This window comes from Protopterus annectens, chromosome 9.part0, assembly GCF_019279795.1.
Source record: "Protopterus annectens isolate FY-2018-M chromosome 9.part0, PAN1.0, whole genome shotgun sequence".
Lineage (NCBI taxonomy): Eukaryota > Metazoa > Chordata > Ceratodontiformes > Protopteridae > Protopterus > Protopterus annectens.
Window position 1 is genome coordinate 1,194,624,535 of NC_056743.1, and position 22,959 is coordinate 1,194,647,493.

Sequence of the window (22,959 nt, forward strand, 5' to 3'; positions counted from 1 at the left end):
ACAATTAATATGTTCATTGCTGTAGTGCATTCATGAATGGGAAACAGCTGCAAATAGAAATATTTTTTTTATATAGACTTAAAGATCAATTAGACTTCAGTGCATGAAGTTACTTTTCAAGTTGAGGATGTCAGCAGAGAGCTTGAAGGTAAAGAGAAGGGTAATTTGTGACATTTTGTTTCTTTTCTGTAGATCACCATCACCAGTAAGTGTGACTGTATCCTATCCAGTAACCCAAACTAACACAGAGTGTGTGTGTGTGTGTGTGTGTGTGTGTGTGTGTGTGTGTGTGTGTGTGTGTGTGTGTGTGTGAGAGAGAGAGAGAGAGAGAGAGAGAGAGAGAGAGAAAACAATATAGAGAGAATGAGATCCATGAGGGTATACATGGGCAACAGTTTTTGCCTGTCCTAAATTATTGCACACACTTAAACGCAGAGACTGGGACTCTTCATGAATACTATACACAATATATCAAACCAACTAGAAACTACACTACAAAGACACTGTACTTACTAGAATATAGACTTGTTAGAGCTGTGTTACTGGTGTAGAGCATTGTTATTGTTGAAATATTATTTCTTTGCTGCTCACTTTATTGTTGCATTTTTAAAAGAACTTGCCCAGTTATTAGTGTGTACTTTTCCTCACCTATTGGTTTAGAATGTGTGTTATACCACTTGACATACATATAGTGTAATTTGTATCAGTATTCCTACATCTGTTTTTAAAATCTTACCAGTCCATGTTGCACTTCTCTACTTATAACAAGTACAGTATTGTGCTGGCTAATATATGCTAAATGTTATCTTTTCTTTATACCCTCTGATATATTTGCAAGAATGTGTTAACTGCCAAAGCTTGTCTTAAATTTTACATCATCACAAACTGAGGTTTTTATCTGTGTATAGATTACCTAATTATTATTATTTTTTTTTCTGTTAGCAGCTTTGTACCTATTGCATTTTTTTGTATTAACAAATGGAATATATTGTGTTAATATTACTTATTTTTCTTCCCAGCTCCTCCTTTTCATCTACTTTTCCCTGGATCCCCGCCAAGACAAGTTTGAACTAGTGGCCTGCAGTGCTCTTTTACAAAACGGGACAACCTTGGGATCAGTGTTATTTTCAAAATATACAGATAGTATGTTTTATCTTCTGGACAAAATTAATTGCTAGCCCTTGTTTAATTTCTATTTTATAACTAGAGCACTCCACCGTGGATGTTAGCTTGCCCCCCCCAATCATGTACTTCCTAACAGCAGTCTCCCTTTACATGCTGTTTAACTATTTGAAAACCCTATTGTTTTTCTGGTATTACTAAACACTTTCTCCTATAAATTGTGGTCGTTCTAAATCCCACATACTCCTGGTACAAGTGGTTTATTTTATTTCATAAGAAAGGTATGCAAAACAAGTAAGTTGAAATACCTACTGTTTTTCCAGATTGTTTAGGGCATTAACTACCCCCCATTCTGTACTTCTGACAGCAGTCTCTCTTTATATGCTGTTTAACTATTTGCAAGCCCTGCTGTTTTTCTACTACTACAAAACCCTTTCTCTTATAAATTCTGGTCTTCCTAAATCCCACATATTCCTTGGCAAAAGTGGTTTATATTATTTCAATAAGAAAGTTATGCAAAACAAGCAAGTTCAGAGTACCTACTGCCTTTCCTGATTGTTTCTGTAGACTTGCACATCTGTGAAATCAGGGCCAGCCCTTTTCATCATCCTAATGGCTATCCAACACTTTTCTGGTCTATTCTGATCCTCCCCCTCCCCCACAAGACCAATTACAACCTAATCAGGGCCAGCCCTTTTCATCATACTATTCGCTATCCACCACTTTTCTGTTCTATTGTGTCTTCCCCCTCACCCACAAGACCAATTACAGCATAACCTAGCTTTCTTAAGCTACAGGAGCCATTTTTAAAATCCCCTTGTCTCATCGGGAGAAGTGCCCTTACCTAAGGTTCTGCCTGAGATACAGTAAAACTGTGGTTGCTGGGGTCCTGAACTTCTACCAAGAAAAAGGCAAGAATGAGAATGAATGTATGTACATACCTTACTGAAAAGACAAAGTAGATTCCTACAAGTCTATGTTTGTACAAACTGTTGTTCCTTTAACTGTTGTCTTGCCCTGCTCAACTTTGTAGCAGGTGCTTGTACATCACCACCCTATTCTAGGTCCTTCTTTTTATAGCCCTCTCTGCAACAAACTTTCCCCTACCACCTTGTACTCTAATAGCTTAACTCCTTTCTTTCCCCTTCAGTGGCACTTAGCACACTGTTCTTTTTTCCTCCTCTTATCCACTGTAAACTCTGTAGACCACTGACTTCTCCTTGTTACTACTTTTTTTCAACGTGCTCTGAGTTTTTTCCTCTTCTCTTCTTTAAAACCTCCTTTGATGCTTGCCTGATTGTTTTTCTTTTCTGTTTAGCCCTCTAATCAACCTGGTTTTACCCGCTCCATTCACCCTTTGCTTCAGTCGGGCTCACTCCGCTCCCTTACCCTACCCCCATTCTCACCCACCCCACATTCATTACATTTGTACCATCCATACCACATCCCTTCCTTTCCTCTAACCAATCCATTAACTCCTGTTGCCTCCTGTTCCCTCCCCATCTCACTCTCCCCCCTTCTCTCACAGTACCTACCTTGGCCCCTCCCCTTAACATTCTTTCTTGCCATAATCGTATTATCTTATCTTTTACGTAACCCCACATTCTTCTCAATACTCCATAATGGTGCACAATACCTTTTACCTCTGGACTTCCCACTCTTTTTTCATCCTCTGCTCATCTCCCAACATGTGGTCTCTCTATCTTTCTTCCACCTTTCTTTTCTTCCTTTCACTAACAAACTCTTACCATACACCACTCTGCTATCAATCACCTACACCTACTCTCCCCTTTTCTTTCAGCACCTGCACTACCTCTCACCTACATCTTATCTCTCCATCTCTCTTTCCCATCTCACCCTCTGACCTCTTCAGAATTACTATTTTTCCAAATTCATCTCTCTCCACTACTCTAAAACAAAGACATCCTACTACTATGAACCTGCTCACATATCTTTTCACTTTGTTTGACACACTTCTCTTGGACAGGGACATCCACCCCAATCCAGGACCACCTGCCTCTACCTTTCACAAAATCTCAACTGAAACCTCTCCCCCTCACCTACCCCTTTATACCAACACTCTGTCACCCAAATCACTAAAAGTCTTTTCTGTTAATATTCAAAGCATGATTAAGATAACAGAACTTCAATCTTGGATTTCTAACACTACTCACCACACCCTTACCCTATCTGAAACCTGGCTTAAACCTTGCATCCTTAATACAGACATCTTACCTCCTGGCTATTACATCTTTCATTCAGATAGAACCAACAAGAGGGGTGGGGGATTGCTATCCTCTACTTTGATCAACGTAACCTTTCCCCACTCTTATCTCTGTTCCTAGCTTTACACCTGCGGACATTCTTATTGTAAACTGTCACTTTAACCCTCTCAAAAATTTGCCTTAGTCTCTATAAACATGCCCCCAGTGATAATATTTATATCCTTGAGAACTTTCTCTCCTGGTTCACTCAATATGTCCCTTATGAAACCATTATACTTGGAGATGTTAACATAGACTGGTCTAAACTGTCTGCCTCACCCCCTACTCACAAACTCAACCTTTATGGATTTCACAAACACATATCTGCCCCTACTCAAACTAACAAAAACTCCTTACCTGGACCTATCCTTGAATGGATTCTTACCTCCCATCCTATCCATTATCACAACCCTGGCATACTTCCTAACTCTTTATGTGACCACTCCCCTACTTATATTCATAGATTCACCCAACATTCACCAAGAATCGTACATACAGAGTATGTCAAAACCTTACCCACTTTGACCCAGATTTATTTAACTCCAAACTTTCTAGCAGTAAATGGTCCTTCCTATATCACCTCCCTATCAGTGAGGCAGTAGAATCCTTTAATAAAAATTTCCTTGACACACTCAACTCACTTGCACCTTCTAGAAAAATCTGAATTAAATCTAACTTTGCCCATCAGCTCACAAAACAAACCCACTCCATTATGCAAAAAATAGATGGTGCTTGGAAAGCCTGGCTTAAAAACAAATCCACTCTCCTTCTTCAAAAACTATAAAGAGTTCAGAAACATGACAAAAAAATAGTCAACAAAGATAAGAAAGCTTTCTTCTGCTCTAGCCAATGTAGCCCACATAAAAATCCAAAGAAATTCTGGAAAAATAACCTGATTCACCCTGGCAACCCATCTACTCCCAAGTCCTTCCCACATAACACTGCTACTGAAACTGCCACTCTACTTAACAACTATTTCATAGAAACAATCAAAAAACATACACAAAATAGTACTTCTAAGTCAACCCCTCCATCACCCCATAACAAAATCCTCCCCAGCACTTTCACTTTCCAACCAGTTCCCACTTCCATTATTAAATCTCTCCTAAATAAACTTAATCCTTGCTCCCCCTCTGCCGACCAACTACCCCCTACTTTCTTAAAGTCGCCGCACAGTCTATTGCATACCCTATCTCTATGCTTATCAACTATTCCATTTCTGAAGCCCACATTCCAAACGTATGTAAATCCTTTTATACAATCCCTCTCTACAAAGGTGGAAACTCTACTGATCCTTCTAACTTCAGACCCATTGCTATCTTTCCCCCCTATCCAAAATCCTGGAAAAGTACATCCATACTCAGTTAACCAAACACATTCTTGACAACAACTTCCTAACTCCCACCCAACATGGGTTTAGACCCCACCATAGTACAGCCACTGCCCTACTCTCTTTCACCCAAAGAGTAGCTGAAGCCTGTGACAATAACATGCTTGTTTCCTGTTTATTTCTCGATCTGTCTAAGGCCTTTGATACTGCCTCCCATTCCAAACATCTAACTAAATTCTTTGGCCTTCATCTCTCTACCTCCTCTGTTAACTGGCTTTCTAGCTACCTTTCTGACAAGTAGCAATCCATTCACTGGAGAACTGTCCTCTCCCCTTTCTTCCCAACCGGCGTCCCTCTAGGATCTATCTTTGACCCCCCCCGTTCAATATTTTCACTAACAAACTTCACTCTTCTACTAACCTCTCATCACTTCTATAATATGCTGATAATTCTACTCTCATCACCTCTGCCCACAGCATTCCTGAACTTCTAGCTCTCACTCATCACACCTTCTCCTCTGTTAAAACCTGACTTTCTGATAATCCATTCATACTAAATTCAACAAAATCTAAACTCCTTCTGTTCCTTCCTAAAACACTTGCTCTGCACAAACCCTGCTTCTCTATCACCTCCCTCAGCAACACTACTATCAAACCTGACCCCCATACTCAACTACTTGGAGTAATCATTGATGATGAACTAAAATGTGATATACATATCCAACAATGTTTAAAAAAAACACCAGAAACTTGGTCTTCTCTAACACAACCAAAAATTTCTTACACCCTCCTCCAAACCCTCCCTAGCTCAGTCACCCCTTTTACCTTGTCTTCTTTACACTGCCCCCATCATTACTAATGTTCAAGCATCTCTTTTCTCCAAACTAGAGCAACCATATAACAAAATAACCAGATTTGCCTCCAATCTTCCATACAAATCCCATCACTGCCTCGCCCTTAAGACACTCCAATGGCCTGAATTCCCTAAACAACTACTTCTTTCGCAACTATATATTGCACACTCTGTCCTGAATGATCCCGCTTCCTACCCCTCCATCTCTAATCTATTGTCCTACTATAACCTCCAAAGTTCCCTCCATACTACCAGCAAACACATCCTTGACATATACAAACCCAATGAAAACATTGGAAAGTCCCTTTATAAATACTCCATAGCCCATGCTTGGAACTTACTCCCTCTCAATATAGGAAGGACTCCTCAAAAATACCTGTTTAAACGAACTTAAACTTTATCTACAAAAGACAAGGTCCTGCCCTTGTCAAACCACCACTTGACTTATTCTCCCTTCTTATCTACATAATTTCTTTTTTCTCATATGCCCTGCACCTTCTGTTACTTTTCACTCTTTTTCCTATTTTTAAATGCACCAAAAAAAAAAAATAATAATAATAATAATAGTTTTTTGTATTACTATTGACTCTTTGTACATTGTTATTTCACTGAATTTCATACTCTGTCTATTTTTTTTTTAATATGTAATATTTATAGATTTGTTATTAATAGACTTAGTCATGCTATTACTTGCTAGTAGACTTATTTTATCTGTTGACTATATCTTTGTAACTTTTGTAATAATTGTTAATTTTCTGGAACTTTTCTCCTCGGGTCTCCAATGAAAGTGGGCCCCTGGCTCAGTTGGACTAACTCGGTTAACAAATGTCAGTAAATAAATAAATAAATAAATAAATAATGTACATCAGTATGTGTCAATACTGGTCCTGCACCCTATATAAACTATCTCACTTTTTCTTGGGAACAAGAGGCTGTCAGTCAAATTCCAGAGACATTTTGAATACTTACTTTTAATCTTCAGTAACAGGAAGGGATACCTGAGGGTACAGACTGTTTTATCCCTAAAAGCTTGCAGTACCTGTTGTGTAGCTGAGACATCCTCATCCCCCACTTAAAATATTCCATCACTAAATTAACAGTTTTCCTGAAGAAAATATGTTCAGTGGGGCAGAAGATATGGTGCATGGGAGGAAACCCACACAAATGCAGGGAGGACATGCAGGCTCCACACAGAAGGCACTCCAGCCAAGAATTGAACCGGAGAACCTCTTGCTGTGAGGCGACAACGCTACCGCTGCACCACTGCACCATCCAGCCATTACCATATAGCCTGTGGGACAGGCCTGTGGTCTAAGTAAGACACTTCCTCCTCTTCTAACTCTGAGTCAGTGGACTCTTCTCGGGGAGGGTTCTCTTTCCTCTTCCTTTGGATTATCACTTCTAAAGCTGATAAGTCCATTTTCATAACCAGTTGGGCACTGCTGTCTGTTGTGTGGCCAAGTATTTATCTGCAAACTTCTCATAATGAAAAATCAGGGGAACGGCCATAGATGACTGTATGCTAGCAGGCCAAAACTTGGGTTTACAGGCCTCAGGAAACTGTCAGGCTGAAGGCCTATCCATACATAAGAGCAGAGGCTGGATAGGGGGATTTTACACCATATCCACTGACAACTCAGCTTTATCTGTAGGTATAGTTGGTTGCAGGCCAAAGCAACAAATGTTCATATGAGTGAATATTTTTTTAAGTTGTAAGTAAGCGTGAATGCTCATATGAGGAAATGCTCTTTTTATGAAGTTTTTGTAGGCAGCCTTTTGTATGAGATTGTGGTGCAGCTGGGTCAGGAAATTTACCCTAAACCTATTGTTGTGTGATCTTGGAGTTGGTATATATATATTTGGGGGGGGGGTTGGGTGTTGCAAGGGGGCTTGCTCTCTGGCAAAAGCAAATAGTTTAACTTTTTGTTGTTTTCAATCATTTTAGATGCAATCAAGTATTCCAAAGCTTTATTTAACAAACTTATTTATCTCTAGTGCCTTGGCTCTAAAGCCTTTACAGAGTATAATCCTTTACACAAGCATACACACTTAAATACATTTAAAAACAATTAAATCATTAAAAACAATAAAATAATTGAAATAATTTAAGAGCAATTAAAATACATATCTCCGGTTACAGTCATTAGTTAAACCTTTAGGAGATAAAGTTTCAAACTTTAATATGAATATTAGCTCTTTTCTTAAGAGAATACTTTTAATATCACAAATTTCAAAAGGTTTAAGAATTGCTGGTTCCAGTATTGTAGCTTGCAAACCTAATATTTCTCCATTATGAAAATGTGTAAAGTGAACAGCTACTGAGCTTTCTATTCTACCCTTCTTAATGTCCCTAATATGCTCTTTCACTCATGTAGCAAGAGACCTTTTAGTCTCTCCAATGTAAAATTGGCATTTTAAAGCACAAATCACCCCACTTTCACAGCTATAAATGCCCTGTGTTTCAAAATAATGCCCATTAATAACTGAAAAAACTATTTAGCACAGTCACAGCATGAACATTTCCCACAGGGAATAGTACTCTTGAATACAATATGTTCATTCAGATTTACTATAGGCATACAAAACACACTATGGACTATAATATCACTAATATTTCTACTACGTTTATATGAAGTTCAGGGTGAATCTGCCAACATTAAACCTAATTCTTTATGTTTCACTAAAATACCCCAAAATATTTAACTAAGTTAATCAATTATTCTGAAAACAGGGTATGCCTTGTAATAAAAACATAGGTTCCTTACCTATCTTATATCTAACATACTTATTTTGGTTACTGTGTTGGATCCCACTGTCTTTATTTAAGCCCGTTAATTTTTGCTTACATTCCCTTAACAAGTTCATATCATAACCTCTCTTGTTAAAAATCTAATAGATTTTTCAATTTCATATTCAAGTTCTATCTCATCACTACACAAGCTTTTTAATCTTATAAGTTCTCCATAGGGCAAAGCTTTCAAAGTATGGGGGGGGGGGGGTGACAGCTATAACCATGTAAGAACTGTTGCCCACTATCCCATTTTCTGTTAACTCGTCTCTTAATTCTTTTATTTATAATTCCTTCCATAATAATATCTAAAAATGTAACATTTACACCTACTTGTAGCCCTTCAAACTGCAATTTAAATCTATTTTTATTTAAACTATCTATAAAATTATTTATTTGATTTCCTTTACAAATGAAAACCAAATCATCTATAAATCTAAAATATTTTAATACATACAATCTAAAAAAAAAAATCATTAGTATAAATATATAGATGTTCAAAAAAGCCCATAAATAAGTTTGCATACATGGGGCAAAAGCTGCCCAATGGTATTGCCTTGTAGTTGTTTATATAACTGTCTATTAAATTAAAAAAAGTTATTATTAAGACACAAATGCACCAACTGTAACAAACTGTGCTTTTGGATTGTCCCCCAAAAAAATGAAACAAAGCTTCAATACCAAATTCATGGCTTATGTTTGCGTATAAACTTACTATATCGATTACTATAAAATACATGTGTTCAGACCTAATTACATCTTAAATCTTATCCATAAAATCAAACACATCTTCTATATATAAAGATAGTTTGATAACTTCTTCTAATAAATACTTATATACGAAACAAGTAAAATACTGGCAGACTGAAACTATAAGATGGATTCCTTAAACTTTTATAGATTTTAGGTAAACAATAAAAATGTGCCATAACACAACTTTTATTACTAAACTTGTATTCAACATCTTCAAAAGAGAAATAATTCAACCAAAAACCTTTATTTAGCAACTCTTGTCTTGATAGTCTTCTAATGCTTTAACATATTGTTGAAAATCTACAACAGCATTAATTTCCTTGTTATCTAAATGTTGTAGGCACATTCTCAGATACTGAGTGCAATGCATAACTACTAGTTTACCCCGGTCTATATTACCATTTAAACAGTGTAAATTATCGAGTATGAAAACATCGACACATATACATTGTACTGTTTAATTAGAATTAAACATTGATCAAAAAAACAACGATATGTCATAGTTGGCCAACTTGCATTACTGTATGTATTATGTCACGGCTCTGGTACCGAAATACTCATAATCTGAAATAGAGTACGATTTAAATAAGGGTATGTCATTAACTGAATGCTGAAAACTATAAAACAAGTGTTTAATAATGAAATAACTAAGTTTAGTGACTTTAAATAAAGAATATATAGAACGTATGCTTTATTTAAAGTTACTAAACTTAGTGACTTTAAATAAAGAATATATAGAACGTATGCTTTATCATTCTAATGTTGTGCAGTCAAGCCATAAGTCACTTAGTGAAACGCATAGCTGTGCGTTAGACATGTTGTCAAATTCTGCAATGGCTAGTACATCGCAACTTGCTCCTGGTATGTTGGGTGAATACTACCATATGGTTATGTCCCAAAGAATAAGGAAATGCTAAATGCAGACGGCTATCTGTTTAACTTGGAGAAAACTTTGAAGGATATATGTTACTGGTGTTGTAGATTTAAACAAGTACAGAAAAGTAAAGGGAGAGCGGTTACTGTTAAACAGGTAAATTGAGAAATGCTTATTAAATCAGTAGCTCACCATCACCCTTCAGATGCAGCTGAAGTAGAAAGATATATAGCCTGTCATAATTTAAAAGAGACTGCACACTTTTCTAGGGACACTGGCATTAGTAGTAGATGATATTGTAGCTAGTACATCTGTGGAAAGTACATTACGTTTACCCAGCAGACGGTCAATATTGCAACAAGTGAACAGAGTAAGAAGGAAAAATATGGTCACTTATAGTACAGATTGTACACTGCTTAGTAGTCAGTGTTAGTGCAACAGGATTTACATGAAAGCAAGGTACATTTGTACAGAAATGTATGGTCGATGTCCATAACAGCATTCACGTCTTAGTGTTTTCAATTGTAGAGAACTTGCAGGCTTTATGCAACTCTGACATATGGTTTATTTATGTTACTACACCATCAATTTATTTATGTTATGTATAGGGTTTCACAGTATAGGGTGGCCATGGTGGTGCAGCAGTTAGCGTTGCTCCCTCACAGCAAGAGATTCTCCGGTTCGATTCTCGGCTGGGGTGCCTTCTGTGCGGAGTCTGCGTGTCCTTCCTGTGATTGCGTGGGTTTCCTCCCAAAGACATGCTGTAGGTGAATTTTACACTCTAAATTGGCCCTAGGTGTGAGTGCATGCATGTGTGTGCTTTCTATAGAAGGTTGGGTGCTGGGCTGGCAACTGAACACCGCAAAACTCCACTGCCAATCATGAGCAGACAGGTGATCCGCTGTGATGACCCATAACCGAGAAAAAGCCAGAAGAAGAGGGTTTCTCAGTATATGCACTTCTTTTTCTTGTTAAATATTATGCATTTCGTGGTATATGGTCAGTGGTGAGTTGTTGTACTTTAGTTATTCACTAAGGTTCCAGGGATGCGTTCTTGGCCAACTATGATATTTTGACATTTTGAATTTCAACATTTCCGGATTATACTTATTGTTTACTTCGACGTTTATGTGTTCATGTTATCGCACTCAATAATTTACATATTCTAGATGGTAATAAAGATACAGTTTACCCATCTTATCTACTGGTTTAAAAACTATAAATTTTCTTTGGCCCAAACCTTGCAAACTCTGCCATTCATTTTTAGTCAAATTATATTGTATTTTTGTTGCTTTATTACAATTAAAAATTTGATATTCTTTTTCCACACTAAAATTCAATGCAGTGGAAAATTGCTGTATACAATCATTAGTGAAAGGTGGTATATTTCCAAATGGTTGTCTGAGGGTATTACCTTTTGTTATACGTACCATGACAAATCGATTCCAGGCAGGGTCAAGGTCCACTGTACAAGGACTTGGGTTCTTCTATGACTTTTTGGAAAGGGTTGATTCTAGAAGTATTCTAGAGACTGCTAATTGATCCTATGTAAATACTTTTACAATGCACTGTAAGCGTGATTCCTTCTCTAGGTCTAGATCATGCTTTGCAAGGACCATTTTACAGGGGCTCCTTGACCCTCCTCCTTCCTCCTCCCAAATATAGTCAGCTAGGTAATCTACCCATATAGCTAAGTCTACTGCAGCAGTGATCAATATGAAGAACATAGTATAATTGTGTAAGTTGAACTTACCATAATAGTAGGTGTTTGAATGACCACTTCTGCAGTAGCCACTCCCTCCCTCTGCCCTCCCCCTTTTTTGGAGTGTTTTTTATGTCAGAAGGTGTGTACATTTATTTTTGTTATTCATAGCATTGTCCTGTCAGGGCTCAGCCTCCCTCTCTTTGCTGGCAAGAAAGCTCTGAAGGGCTCTGCACCCAAACTTGTCTTTTAGTCAGCTCAGCTCAAGCTGCATGACAGTTTGGGTGCATGGAAGGTGCCGTGAAGCTTTGGAAGCTTGCCAACTGTTATATCTTTAGCAGAATATAACCCATATAGCTAAGACTACTGCAGCAGTGATCATTTGAACATATTCTGTTATGGTAAGTTCAACTTATACAACTGCACTGTTTCAGTTTTCTAGAGGGAAATGTATGTAGAATGGGACTCTGCAGCTTCCTCCCTAATGCAACATACAAAATTCTGGTGAAAGATAGGGAAAAGGAATACTGTAAAGGTTTATTCACAGAACAACAGAAGTACATAGTAGGTTTTGCGACATGTATCTGCAAACTGTGGTGGATTTCACATTATTAAAATGTTAGGAAGAAGCATTGATTGGTAGCTAAGTTGTGCTTTTAAACTTGAGTATATATTTACCAGATTTATAGCCTGCCACAATTTCTGGTATTATACTCATGGCTATTAAAATCAAGACATATGCAAACAGTAACAAGATATTTTTCACTGTTGGCAAATTTGAAGATATTAAATCACACCTAAATAGTCAACAGTAATCAGAGTACAGTTCAAGTTTTTTTTTCATCTGCTGCAGTAGTCAAATGCCATAAGTCTATTAGTTATTTTGATAAAAAAAATGTTTAAACTGATTCTAAGGTATATATGTCATGGTCACAGAGAATACAGAACTGGATATTGTATTCAGAAATGTGTTTCAGTGGGAAGAGAATTAATGTTCCCTAACAAAACAGATTTAAATATTCCTTATAACTAAATGATGTCTTGTTGAGTCTTTCGGCTTTTCCCGGTTAGGGGTCGCCACAGTGGAACTTTGGTCCGCTATTGATTGGCAGTAGATTTTTACATGCCGAGTTGCCAGCCCTGACGTACAACCTTCAACGAAGGCACGCCCATTCACGCATGTCTCCACACAGAAGACGCTCTAGCTGAGAATCGAACAGGACAACGTCTTACTGTGAGGCAACAACGCTACCGCAGCACCACCACCACAGGTCTTATAACTAAATGATGTCTACAAATAATAAAAGAGAGATGCTATATTCAAAAGAAAACCTACTATCAGCTAAAGTTTTTAAATCGTTATAATGATCCGCTAAGTTAATAAATAGGCGTTGACATCACAGGGGTAAACTGCTATTTTTGCTAAAATACATTGTTAAACATTTCTTGATATTAAAAACTATATCTTTATCAATGCACAGTATATGAAATCTTAAGTACTTCCATACTGCTAGCAAGCAATGGCTTTACTGTTTTGGTATCATCTGCAAACTTGGTGCACCAGGTGTAAGTAATTAATGTTGGACATGGTGATTGTAAAAGTATGAAATAATATGGGGCCCAAAACCGATCACTGTGGAACACCTGACATCTGTAGTGACAGGGACATATTGTTTGCTAAACATAGAGAAAATGATCTGTCAGACAGCTAGTAAATAAGCCAGGACATGTATAAACCCACAATAAAGAATACTGTCAAATGCATTTAATAAATCAAACTAGGTAACATTAATTGGTAATGCCTGATTCAAATCATAAATCACATTTCTGTAGCATCTGAGTAGGTTGGTAAGGCATGCTCTATTCTTTATGAACACATACTGACAGGAAAGAAGACTAATTATGAGTGAAAGTATTAAGAGTTTGAATAATGTTTGTCCAAACCCTTTAACAATAATTTTGATAACCATAAATGGGTCTACACTTCTAACTCATAGCCCTATCTCCTCCTCTGTGAATTGGGAATTACCAATCCCACTTCTTAACATGAAAGAATGTAACTTTTGAGCAGGGATATTTGAAAAGGATGTAATGGGATAGGAGCCAAAGTACATATTGAAATTTTTTATTTTTTTTGGAAAATTCATGAAATTCTATCAAGACCAGTGCTGGGTTTTCTCCAGATCCTCTGTTTTCCCTCCTATCTCAAAACGTGGCTTAACTGACCACAATAAACTGTCCCTATATTCATAAATTATACGTACTCTTGGTCTTGTGACCAGAGTTGTTGTGTCTTTTGGCTTTTCCCAGTTAGGGGTCACCACAGCAGAACTCCGGTCCGCTAATGATTGGCAGTATATTTTTACGTGCTGAGTTGCCAGCCCTGACGCACAACCTTCAATGAACGTACGCCCATTCAGGCATGTCTCCACACAGAAGACGCTCTAACTGAGAATTGAACAGGACAACGTCTTACTGTGAGGTGACAACGCTACTGCTGCACCATCACCACAGTTGGTCTTGTGACCAGTCATGTCATGACTAAAAAAGGTCTATGGATCAGTCCACTTACCTGGTTAAAAATGTTAAAAAATAAAAGATAAATATAAACACTTTTTCTCAAATAACTACACAAACAAGATGTCACATAAGGAATAGGACAGCCAGCATCTAGCACTGCCTTGGAGGAAAACAAACAGAAAAACATCAGTAAATGTTTCAAGTAAGTGAGCTACATCATCAACAACTTGGTAGTTATGTTTAAGTGCTGTACTAGTGATGGTATCTTTCTTTGTCTTATTATGGACAAGAAGAAAGACTGAGGATTGTTTGAAATATTTTTTGTCAGGGATCCTTCATGACAAGCCTTACAATAATGGATAATGCTCTTAATCAATTAAGACCAATTAAATTACATGTCTCTGTAACGGCTTTAGAGCGAAGGTGCTAGACATAAATAAGTTTGTTAAATAAAGCTTTGGAATACTTATTGGAATATTCTGACCATCCTTTTTGTGGTCACTGTCTAACCATTTGGAAATAGCCTGTTTTGACACAGGTTGTCCCTTCTTCTTACCTTCACAAGAAATGAACAATTGATCTGAAGATCTGAAAGATTTACTTCTGTCAAGATAGTACCTGAGTTGTCCGTGGTCGTCCAAGGTATGGAGTATCCTTTCCCCCACATTTTCAGGTTCAGGAAAGAAAATGGAGAGATGGATAGTTTGGCTTAAAGTAAACTCAGATACCACTTTAGGCATAAAAGAAGGATTAGTTTTCAAAGAAATCATGTCCTTGTGGTAAATGAAGTAGGTTTGACTCAGCAGAAGGCATTGCAACTCAGATACCCTTCTTGCAGATGTCAGAGCAATCAGTAAAATTGTTTTCCATGTTAAGAACCTCAAGTGAGACAGATTAGCTGGTTCAAATGGAACAAGTATTAGTTTCTCTACCATAAAATGAAGATCCCAAGGAGGAGACACCAATTTACCTGGAGGCCTCTTATGCAAAACCCCTTTCAAGAAAATGTTCACATGCAACTGCCTTGAAAGAGGAGAATTCATGGGCAGACATGCTAAAATGGCCAATAAATGAACTTTGAGAGAGGAATAAGAAAGGCTATTAGGATAATAACTCACTCAAATTTTGCAGAACCAGAGAACAACTAGTCCTGAATGGGTACTAGTTATGTTGTTGTCACTAGTCAGAAAACCTTTTCCATTTGCTAATATATAAGTTTCTAGTAGCAGGCTTTCTTGCCTCCATTAGTCTTCTTCTTAGTTTCTTGCCTCCATTAGTACCTGCTGCATATCATCAGAAAACAGGTGACTAAAAGGAATTAAGGCCCTGTCATTCACTTTGTCAACTGAAGATGATTGATGTCATGGTGTATCAAACACCCCTGTTCTTGTGTGAGTAGATCCATTCTGTGATGAAGCTTGTTTTTAATTCCCCCTGGCCATTTCCAAAAGAAGGGAGAACCACTTATATCTGATCCAGAAGGGATTCACCACCACAATGAACTTCAGGATTCTTTCTGAGTCTTCAGAAGTACCGTGGATATTAGTGGAAAGGATGGAAAAGCACAAGGGAACATTCCTTCTGTCTTCCAGGCCTTCTTGCATGGAGTCTTGGAATGGAATTTTGCCAGTTGATAGTTCAGAGAGGAGGCAAACAGGTCCTCTTGAGGAACTCTCCACAGATGAATCAAATCCTGGAAGACCACCCAGATCTAATTTCCATTCATGAGGGTCTGACCTTGTCCTGCTCAGCTTGTTTGTCACAAAGCTTTGCTCCGACAGAATGTAAGATGACTGTAGACTGAGATTGTACTGTAAAGCTATATCTCAAGTTAACATGGCTAATCTGCAAATGGGGTAGGACCTCGTTCCCCCTTGCTTGTTGATGTACCACATCACTGTGGTATTGTCTGTAACCACTTGAAGAGGTCCTGGGGACCAAAGATGGTTTAGAGACTTGAGTGCCTTGATCAGGGAAAGCCTCTGCTTGATATTTATGTGCTTGTACCTGTCCTTGGTGTCCCACACCCCCTGCACTTTTATCTTTCCTGAAACTGTTTCCCAAGCAAAATCAGAAGTGTCTGTGATGTCTGACTGCTTTGGAGCAGGGAGGGAGAAGAGGAGACCTTAAATTAAGAATTTCTGTTGTCTCCACCAAGTGATTTCTCTTCTAATAAACCCCACTACTGGGATCTGAAAAGATAAAGGGTATTGATAGTGGAACCAAAGAGATTTCAGACACCACTGTATCTTTCTCATGTGGCTTCTTGCCAGGAGTATTATGAGACTCATAAATGCCATGAGACCAACAATCCTGAGATATTCCTCTCAGTGACTGAAGTCTGAGTGGAAAATTGGAAATAAATCTAAATAAAGATCTTTTTTTTCTGTGAAGAAAAGCTGTTTGAACTGAGGTGTCTAATTGATATCCTAGGAACACAATCCTGTATGAGGGAGTCAAGAAAGACTTTGGAATGTTCTCTTGGAATCCCAGCTTGTGCAAGAGATCTCTCACCCAAGAGAGAGATTCCTGACATTTTGAAAAAGACTCTACAAAGATAAGCAAGTTGTCTAAATATGGAAAAATGTGGATATTGCACTGAGCTATAACTGGAACTAGACACTTTGTGAACACTGTTGGTGCAGTGGATAGTCCAAAGGGTAAGGCAAAGAACTGATCATGTGATCTAAACACACAAAACATTAAGAAACACCTGAGGTCTGGATGAAGCATCTTGTAAGTTTAGTGTTACCAGGAAACTTGAAAGAGGAGAAAGAGGCAAGTGGTTGTGAAGTGACATTATTCTGAATTTGGGCATGATCACAAACAAGTTTAGGAAAGAATCTGGTCTCCAGGCATTTTCTTTCTTTGGGAAGAGGAATATCCTTGAATAAAGCCCCTTCCCCACCTGGGAAGGAGAACCTGCTTCTATCATTCGTCAGAACAGCATGTGATGAATAACAGGTGGAAACAAAAGAGTCTTATTTGCAGGGTGAGGAATGACACCCCCCCCCCTGCAAAAGGAGGAATTTCCTCCCACTGCCATCTGTAACTTTTATGAATGATTTTCAGAACCCATTTGTCTGAAGCAATCTGTTGCCAAACAGAAAAATTGAGATTCATTCTTTCTGGAAGAGAAAAGGGGCCAGGGTAGGAGGGGGTCACAAGGTCTCTTGTATAGTCATTCAGACTTGTTGGAGTGTCCTTGGTTTTGGGAGGTTTGAGACTTTTTTTGGACTTTCCTTGCCACTTCTTAAACCTTTGTTCACATGAATTTTGTTGAGACTGTTTATTCTGTTTTTTTGCTGAAACTGGACGAGGAGAAAGACAATTTCTTGGGCAAGCAGGGCTGAAAAATCTTATAGATTTCCTGGATTAGCTTGCCCCTTTCATCACAATTTGTGATCACCTCTGCAGCAGAGGGGGCCAAACACTAAATCTCTATCCAAGAGAGAACTTAAAAATTTCATTTTTACAGTATCTGGGAGGTTCTGGGAATCCAGCCAAGCAAACCTCTGTAAAGCAGTACCAGTGGCCATAGCCCTGGGAGAGGCATCAACAGAATCATACATACATACTGCAAACAATGAATAGTGGCCTACGCAACAGAAAAAAACTACATTATTTAAAGCAGGTTTTTCTTCACAAGAAGAAACTGCAGATAAAACATTCATAATACTTTCACAATATGTCAGAAAAAAATTATGAGCCTGACAATTTAAAATTCTGAAATTCAAGGTTGCATAAGTACACACTTTTCACCACACCTATCAATACTTTTTTCATCCTTATTAGAAAGAGTAGAATTAGAATTAACTAAGTGCTTAGCAGCAGATGAGTTAACTAAGGCTGTAGCTGCTGGGTCAGGTATTGGAATAGTCTATAAAAAAGTAAAAGACTGAGGAACGTTATACATCCTATCTGCCTTTTTAGGGACAGCTGGCTGACTGTCAGGAAAATTGCAGGCAGTAATACATACATCCTTTAAAGCAAACAGGACATGAGGAATGGATGTAGGTCCTGGAAATTCCTTCTGTAATAGCTCATAATATTTTCTGAGGGACTGAGAAACCTCAGTGCTCCCCCACTGAAAACAATGGGACATTCTAGTAATAGTTTCAGAGAAGGAGAAACTCCCACAGGGAGAATCAGAACGTGAGCTCTCCTCTGAGTCTCAATCAGAAATCTGAGGAGAAAATCTTTAATCCATTCCTGCCTCTTCTTGTTCAGATTCATAATCTTGAATCTCTTCAGGAAAGTTAACATTCCTCTTTCTTTTATTGGAAACTTCTCAACAAGAAGGATCAATAACCTGAATCAAATCCTGAAGCAGTCCCAGAACTCCTATCCAAATAAATCTGAGGAGGACTAAATACATGTTTGGTGTTCTATTTCTTTTTGACAGGGAAAATGGAGCCAACTGTGTTACTACTGGCAGCCACTGCTTTCCCAGGGATGGGCCCAGTATTCTAATACAACAGGGAAACCTTCCCTGTTACCTCTCTCAAGGGTCTTCCTTGCCCACTGAGGAGACCCCAAAAGCTGTAGAAGACATTGCTAACTCCTGGTTCATAGTGGCTGTAGGTGCTAGACCAGAGGGATCCAGGGTAAAAGATGAACAGTCTGAAGTACAACAAATGGTCAGAGCAGAGTCACCAACCTGCAGCTGAGCTAAATTGCTAGCCTGCTGTGGTAGTAAAGGCTGTTTGCTTAACTTTTTCTTTTTGTGACTGTAAGAAGGACCAACTGTGGAACTGATCCAGCTGAAAATGGTGCCTCTGTCCTGGGGAAAACAAGCAACCAATGCCAGTAAAATTAGCAGTCCACAAAAGTTACTTTTTGTTTTGTTTTTTTTGACAGAAAAAAAAACAGTAAAAAGCACTTTCAAACACAATGGCAGCCCCTGCAATGGAAAATAAACACAATTTATCCACAGAAAATATACTTTTAGACTTATAGAAACAATTGCTCCATTTATAAGTATGTTACACTCTCATGACAATCCATTAAAGCACAACACTGCTAGCTTTAAAATAACTTTCCTGAACAGGAAAGTAATAAAACATCAGTTCAAATAAGAAAATGGAAGTTTTTCCCTAAAGGGAACTTATCTTCTCAGTTAAGGAAAGCAAAACCCAACCATTGAACCTCACAAGCCTCAGAGGAGCACACTCTTCAGTGGCAGGAAAGAGCAGAAGGTTTTCATGCCAATTTGTCCTTAAGTCAGCTCAGCCTGAGCTGCTTGACAGTTTGGGTGCATGGGAGGTGCCCTGAAGCTTTGGAAGCTGATCAATTGTTATATCCTTGGCAGGATATATCCATATACCTAAGACTACTGCTGCAATGATCAGTATGAAGAACATCATTAAAGATATTGAAGCTAATGCATTCACTGCTCCAAATTGTGCTAGTTTGTGCCAGACGCAGATTGCAGAAGTTTCTACAGATGTCAGTTAGTGGTATTTCAATTTTACAAAAAACACCACTACAGAAGTGAAAGGGACTTACCTTCTTCCGGTTGCTGAATCTGGATGTTTACGTCATGGCCATCTGATTCTGGACCCATCAGTATCATCTTTTGTTGATCCTTAGTATTTCCTTTGTGAATAAATGCTGCTACATAGTCCAAAGGACACTGTTTATTGCTTTTGCTGAAAAGAGACCAGTAAACACCTTTAATACAGGCCAAATACATATTCGTCTACAGTACAGCATGCCTCCTTCCCTCAGTACTGATCACTCATTTTCATATTTAGTGATAACAATACCACTCTTGGGATATGGCCCACTCATTTTCATGAGGATATGAATGAACAGATTGCCCTCTGGGACACTTTGTCCCCCCATAGGAACAGACTGTCCACTGAGACCATTTGACCCACTCTATTCTGTCTTCTTGATTAACCTTCAGTGACCTGACACTTGTTCCTGATCCCAAGTCATAAGCAGGACTTGTACTGCTGGAGATGTGAGGCTTCAAATGGGATTAATGTGACCATATGCAAGGTGCCAATAAGGCAGTGCAGGTACCTATGCACAGATAAGAAAACTAGGAAGAGAAGGTAATAGTGGCTTGGAAGAACATTACTAGATGCACAACACTGAGTGACCGAGTGAGATATGCAGTACATGCAACAAATCGTTTGAAATGTGGTTCACCGGGATGTGCCACTTCCATGTAAGTGTGCTCCTTCACTCTCATCCTAACATTGTTTCTAAAATGGGACTACTATGTCAGTACTATTAGACAGTGAGCTTCAGATTCATTGTTTTTATGCATAGCAGGAGCATTAAACATTGTTCCAACACACCAAACACTAATTAAAACAAACAGCTAATAACTATGTTAGGCAATATATAGAACTGTGATGGAATGAAAATCAACAATCCAGTTCACTGTGGAAACAGAATTTAAACTCATATAACGTACACAAGTGTCTAATGCCCCCTGCACCTTTCCATCTGTATTTTATGTTTAGAAGCTGTGGATTATGTTTCCCTGACAATGACATACCGTAACTCGTTGGAGGCTTCAATAATATGTGCTCGCACTTCAGGTGATTCCTTCACTTTAGTCACTGCATGATAAAATGTAAAAAGACATAAAACAATAAATTAGAAATACAAAAGTTAAAATTCTGCCTTCACCTATACCTGTATTAGATGCTATTCTCAGCAGATGGCAGTTGGATATTGCTGCCCAAGTTTTATTCTGCCTTCTCACCCTATTGCATGAGGCTGGCAGATGCTGCATTGCCAAAATTGTATATGATATTCTCTTACTCAAAATAGAAACATGACCAGTAACCACAAGAGCCATAGAGGCAACAGAACTCCCTACCAGCTGTATTTTTCTTTATCTTGCTGATCTGGGTATGTTGCTTTAAGCCTAAGTAATATTGTTATACAGCAACACAGATTATATTCAATTGAATCATGCAATGGCAGAAGCAGACAGCTTGCACATCTGTAGCCTTTTGGGTACATCTCATTGGTGGCTTCTACCTCCTCATGCCATCAGTTGCTCCAACCCTTCCAGATGTCCTTTGCCCTTTTGAAGGCCTCTGTGCATTCACATCCCATTGCTCACTTAGGCAATTTGTACCAAAGGGGTACAATCTTCTGTGTAAAGCATATATTTTTCAGTTCTGATTAAAGCCAGTATCATTCAGTTGCACCTGATGGCCCACCCTTATATCTCAGTTCCTCTTCAATTTTCTCTTGAAGTATCTTGTGCACCCATATCCTACCCCGCAGTATTGTCTAATGAACACAAGTTCAGGCATGCTACACACTGTTTGTGCTCCTTTCCCATCTCCCGCTTGCCCTCATGGTCTTCCTGTGGATACTTTCTAGTTGTTTCACATCCTTTTCTATGTTCAGTTTCCAGAAGTGCCCACAGTATTGCAGGCATGATCTTACCAACATCCCAAAGAGGAAGTGTATAGCTTTCCTGCCAATGGAGTATTTTTCTTACAAAATATAGTAGAACACATTTTTGGCTTTTCCTAATGCCCCCTCTTACTTTTGCCTGATGATCCAAGGCTGCTGTGATGGTTCTCCTAGGTCCAGTCTAGCCACCATCTCTTCTAGTTTAACATCCCATGAGTTGTATACAACTTTTTATGTTACTGTGTCCATAATGCAGAACTTTGCACTTATCTGCAATGGACTTTAGTTATCACTTCATTGCCCACCATTAGTATACTTACAGGTTCCTTCTTGGCCTATTTCACCTATTCAAGACGGTGGCCACAATTTCCGTGTCATTTGCCAAAAGGCTTGATTCGTTAATCCCACATCTAAAATATCAGAAATGAATATGTTGAATAATGAGGGCCCTAGTACCTTGTGGCCCTGAATATGTTGAATAATGAGGGCCCTAGTACCTTGTGGCTCTTACTAGTTATGTCCCTCACTCTTGATAGTTGTTCTTTAGTTAGCTTTTACATCCTCACTGGCTGGAGACTTTTGTGAGTGATTCTGCTGAGGTATCTGCTGAATTTTGAGTGCTCAGATGGGTAATCTGTTCCTTTTCCTCCTGTAAGTTGACTAGTCCCTTTCCTAATTTTCCAATTGCCATTTACTTATCTACCCATATATTCTGTCTCTGTCACTGTGTGCCTTTTCCTTCTCTAAGCATGGTCTAATTTTCATTCCCCTATTGTGAAAACTCAGACAAATAACATGCAGTGTCCTGTCATCTCTAATTTCTCCCTCTCTCCCACACTTAATCAGTCTCTAGACTTGTATTTCCTTTTTCCTTCTATCTTTCTTCCCTCCCATTTTCTCTTATCTTAAAGGTGCAATGAAGCCCACCTCTTCAACAACATTGCCCTTTTCTTACTGAAGTGCAGCCTGATGAAGTTTACAGTTAATAAAAAAAGCACTTATTTTTGGCATCATTTGGTGTGCATTGTTTACATATTGGCTGTACTTTCTGTCAGAGTCTCTCTGGCCTGTGGCTTTTTCTTTGTTTAGTGGATATTTTGTTTTGTTTTTACAGCCTGTCCTTGTCATAATGCTCCTTCCCAGCCCATGCATCCTAGCAGATGCCCACACACATATATTCATTCTTTCCTTCCCTCTGCTGTAATGGCAGTCATACATCATTGTTCTTGATTAATAATTTCTTTAGCACACAGGTTGCAGGGTCTGGTAGTACCTTTGAGAAAGTCAACATGAACCTAAACTCCTGACATCCTTGGGACAATTAATTTACTTCATGACTACTTACTTCCTCCATTATTCATA

General features: G+C 38.4%; 1 protein-coding gene across 1 annotated transcript in view; it reads right to left on the reverse strand.

The window, feature by feature from the left end:
- Positions 1 to 22,959, reverse strand: part of LOC122811932 (ABC transporter G family member 9-like) — a 338,279-nt gene that overhangs the window by 60,887 nt on the left and 254,433 nt on the right. The window contains exons 8-9 of the mRNA XM_044084109.1: positions 20,720 to 20,783; positions 19,714 to 19,856 (exon numbers count right to left, since the gene is read on the reverse strand). Of these exons, the coding sequence (XP_043940044.1) occupies positions 19,714 to 19,856; positions 20,720 to 20,783 (207 nt within the window). The remainder of the gene's footprint in view (positions 1 to 19,713; positions 19,857 to 20,719; positions 20,784 to 22,959) is intronic.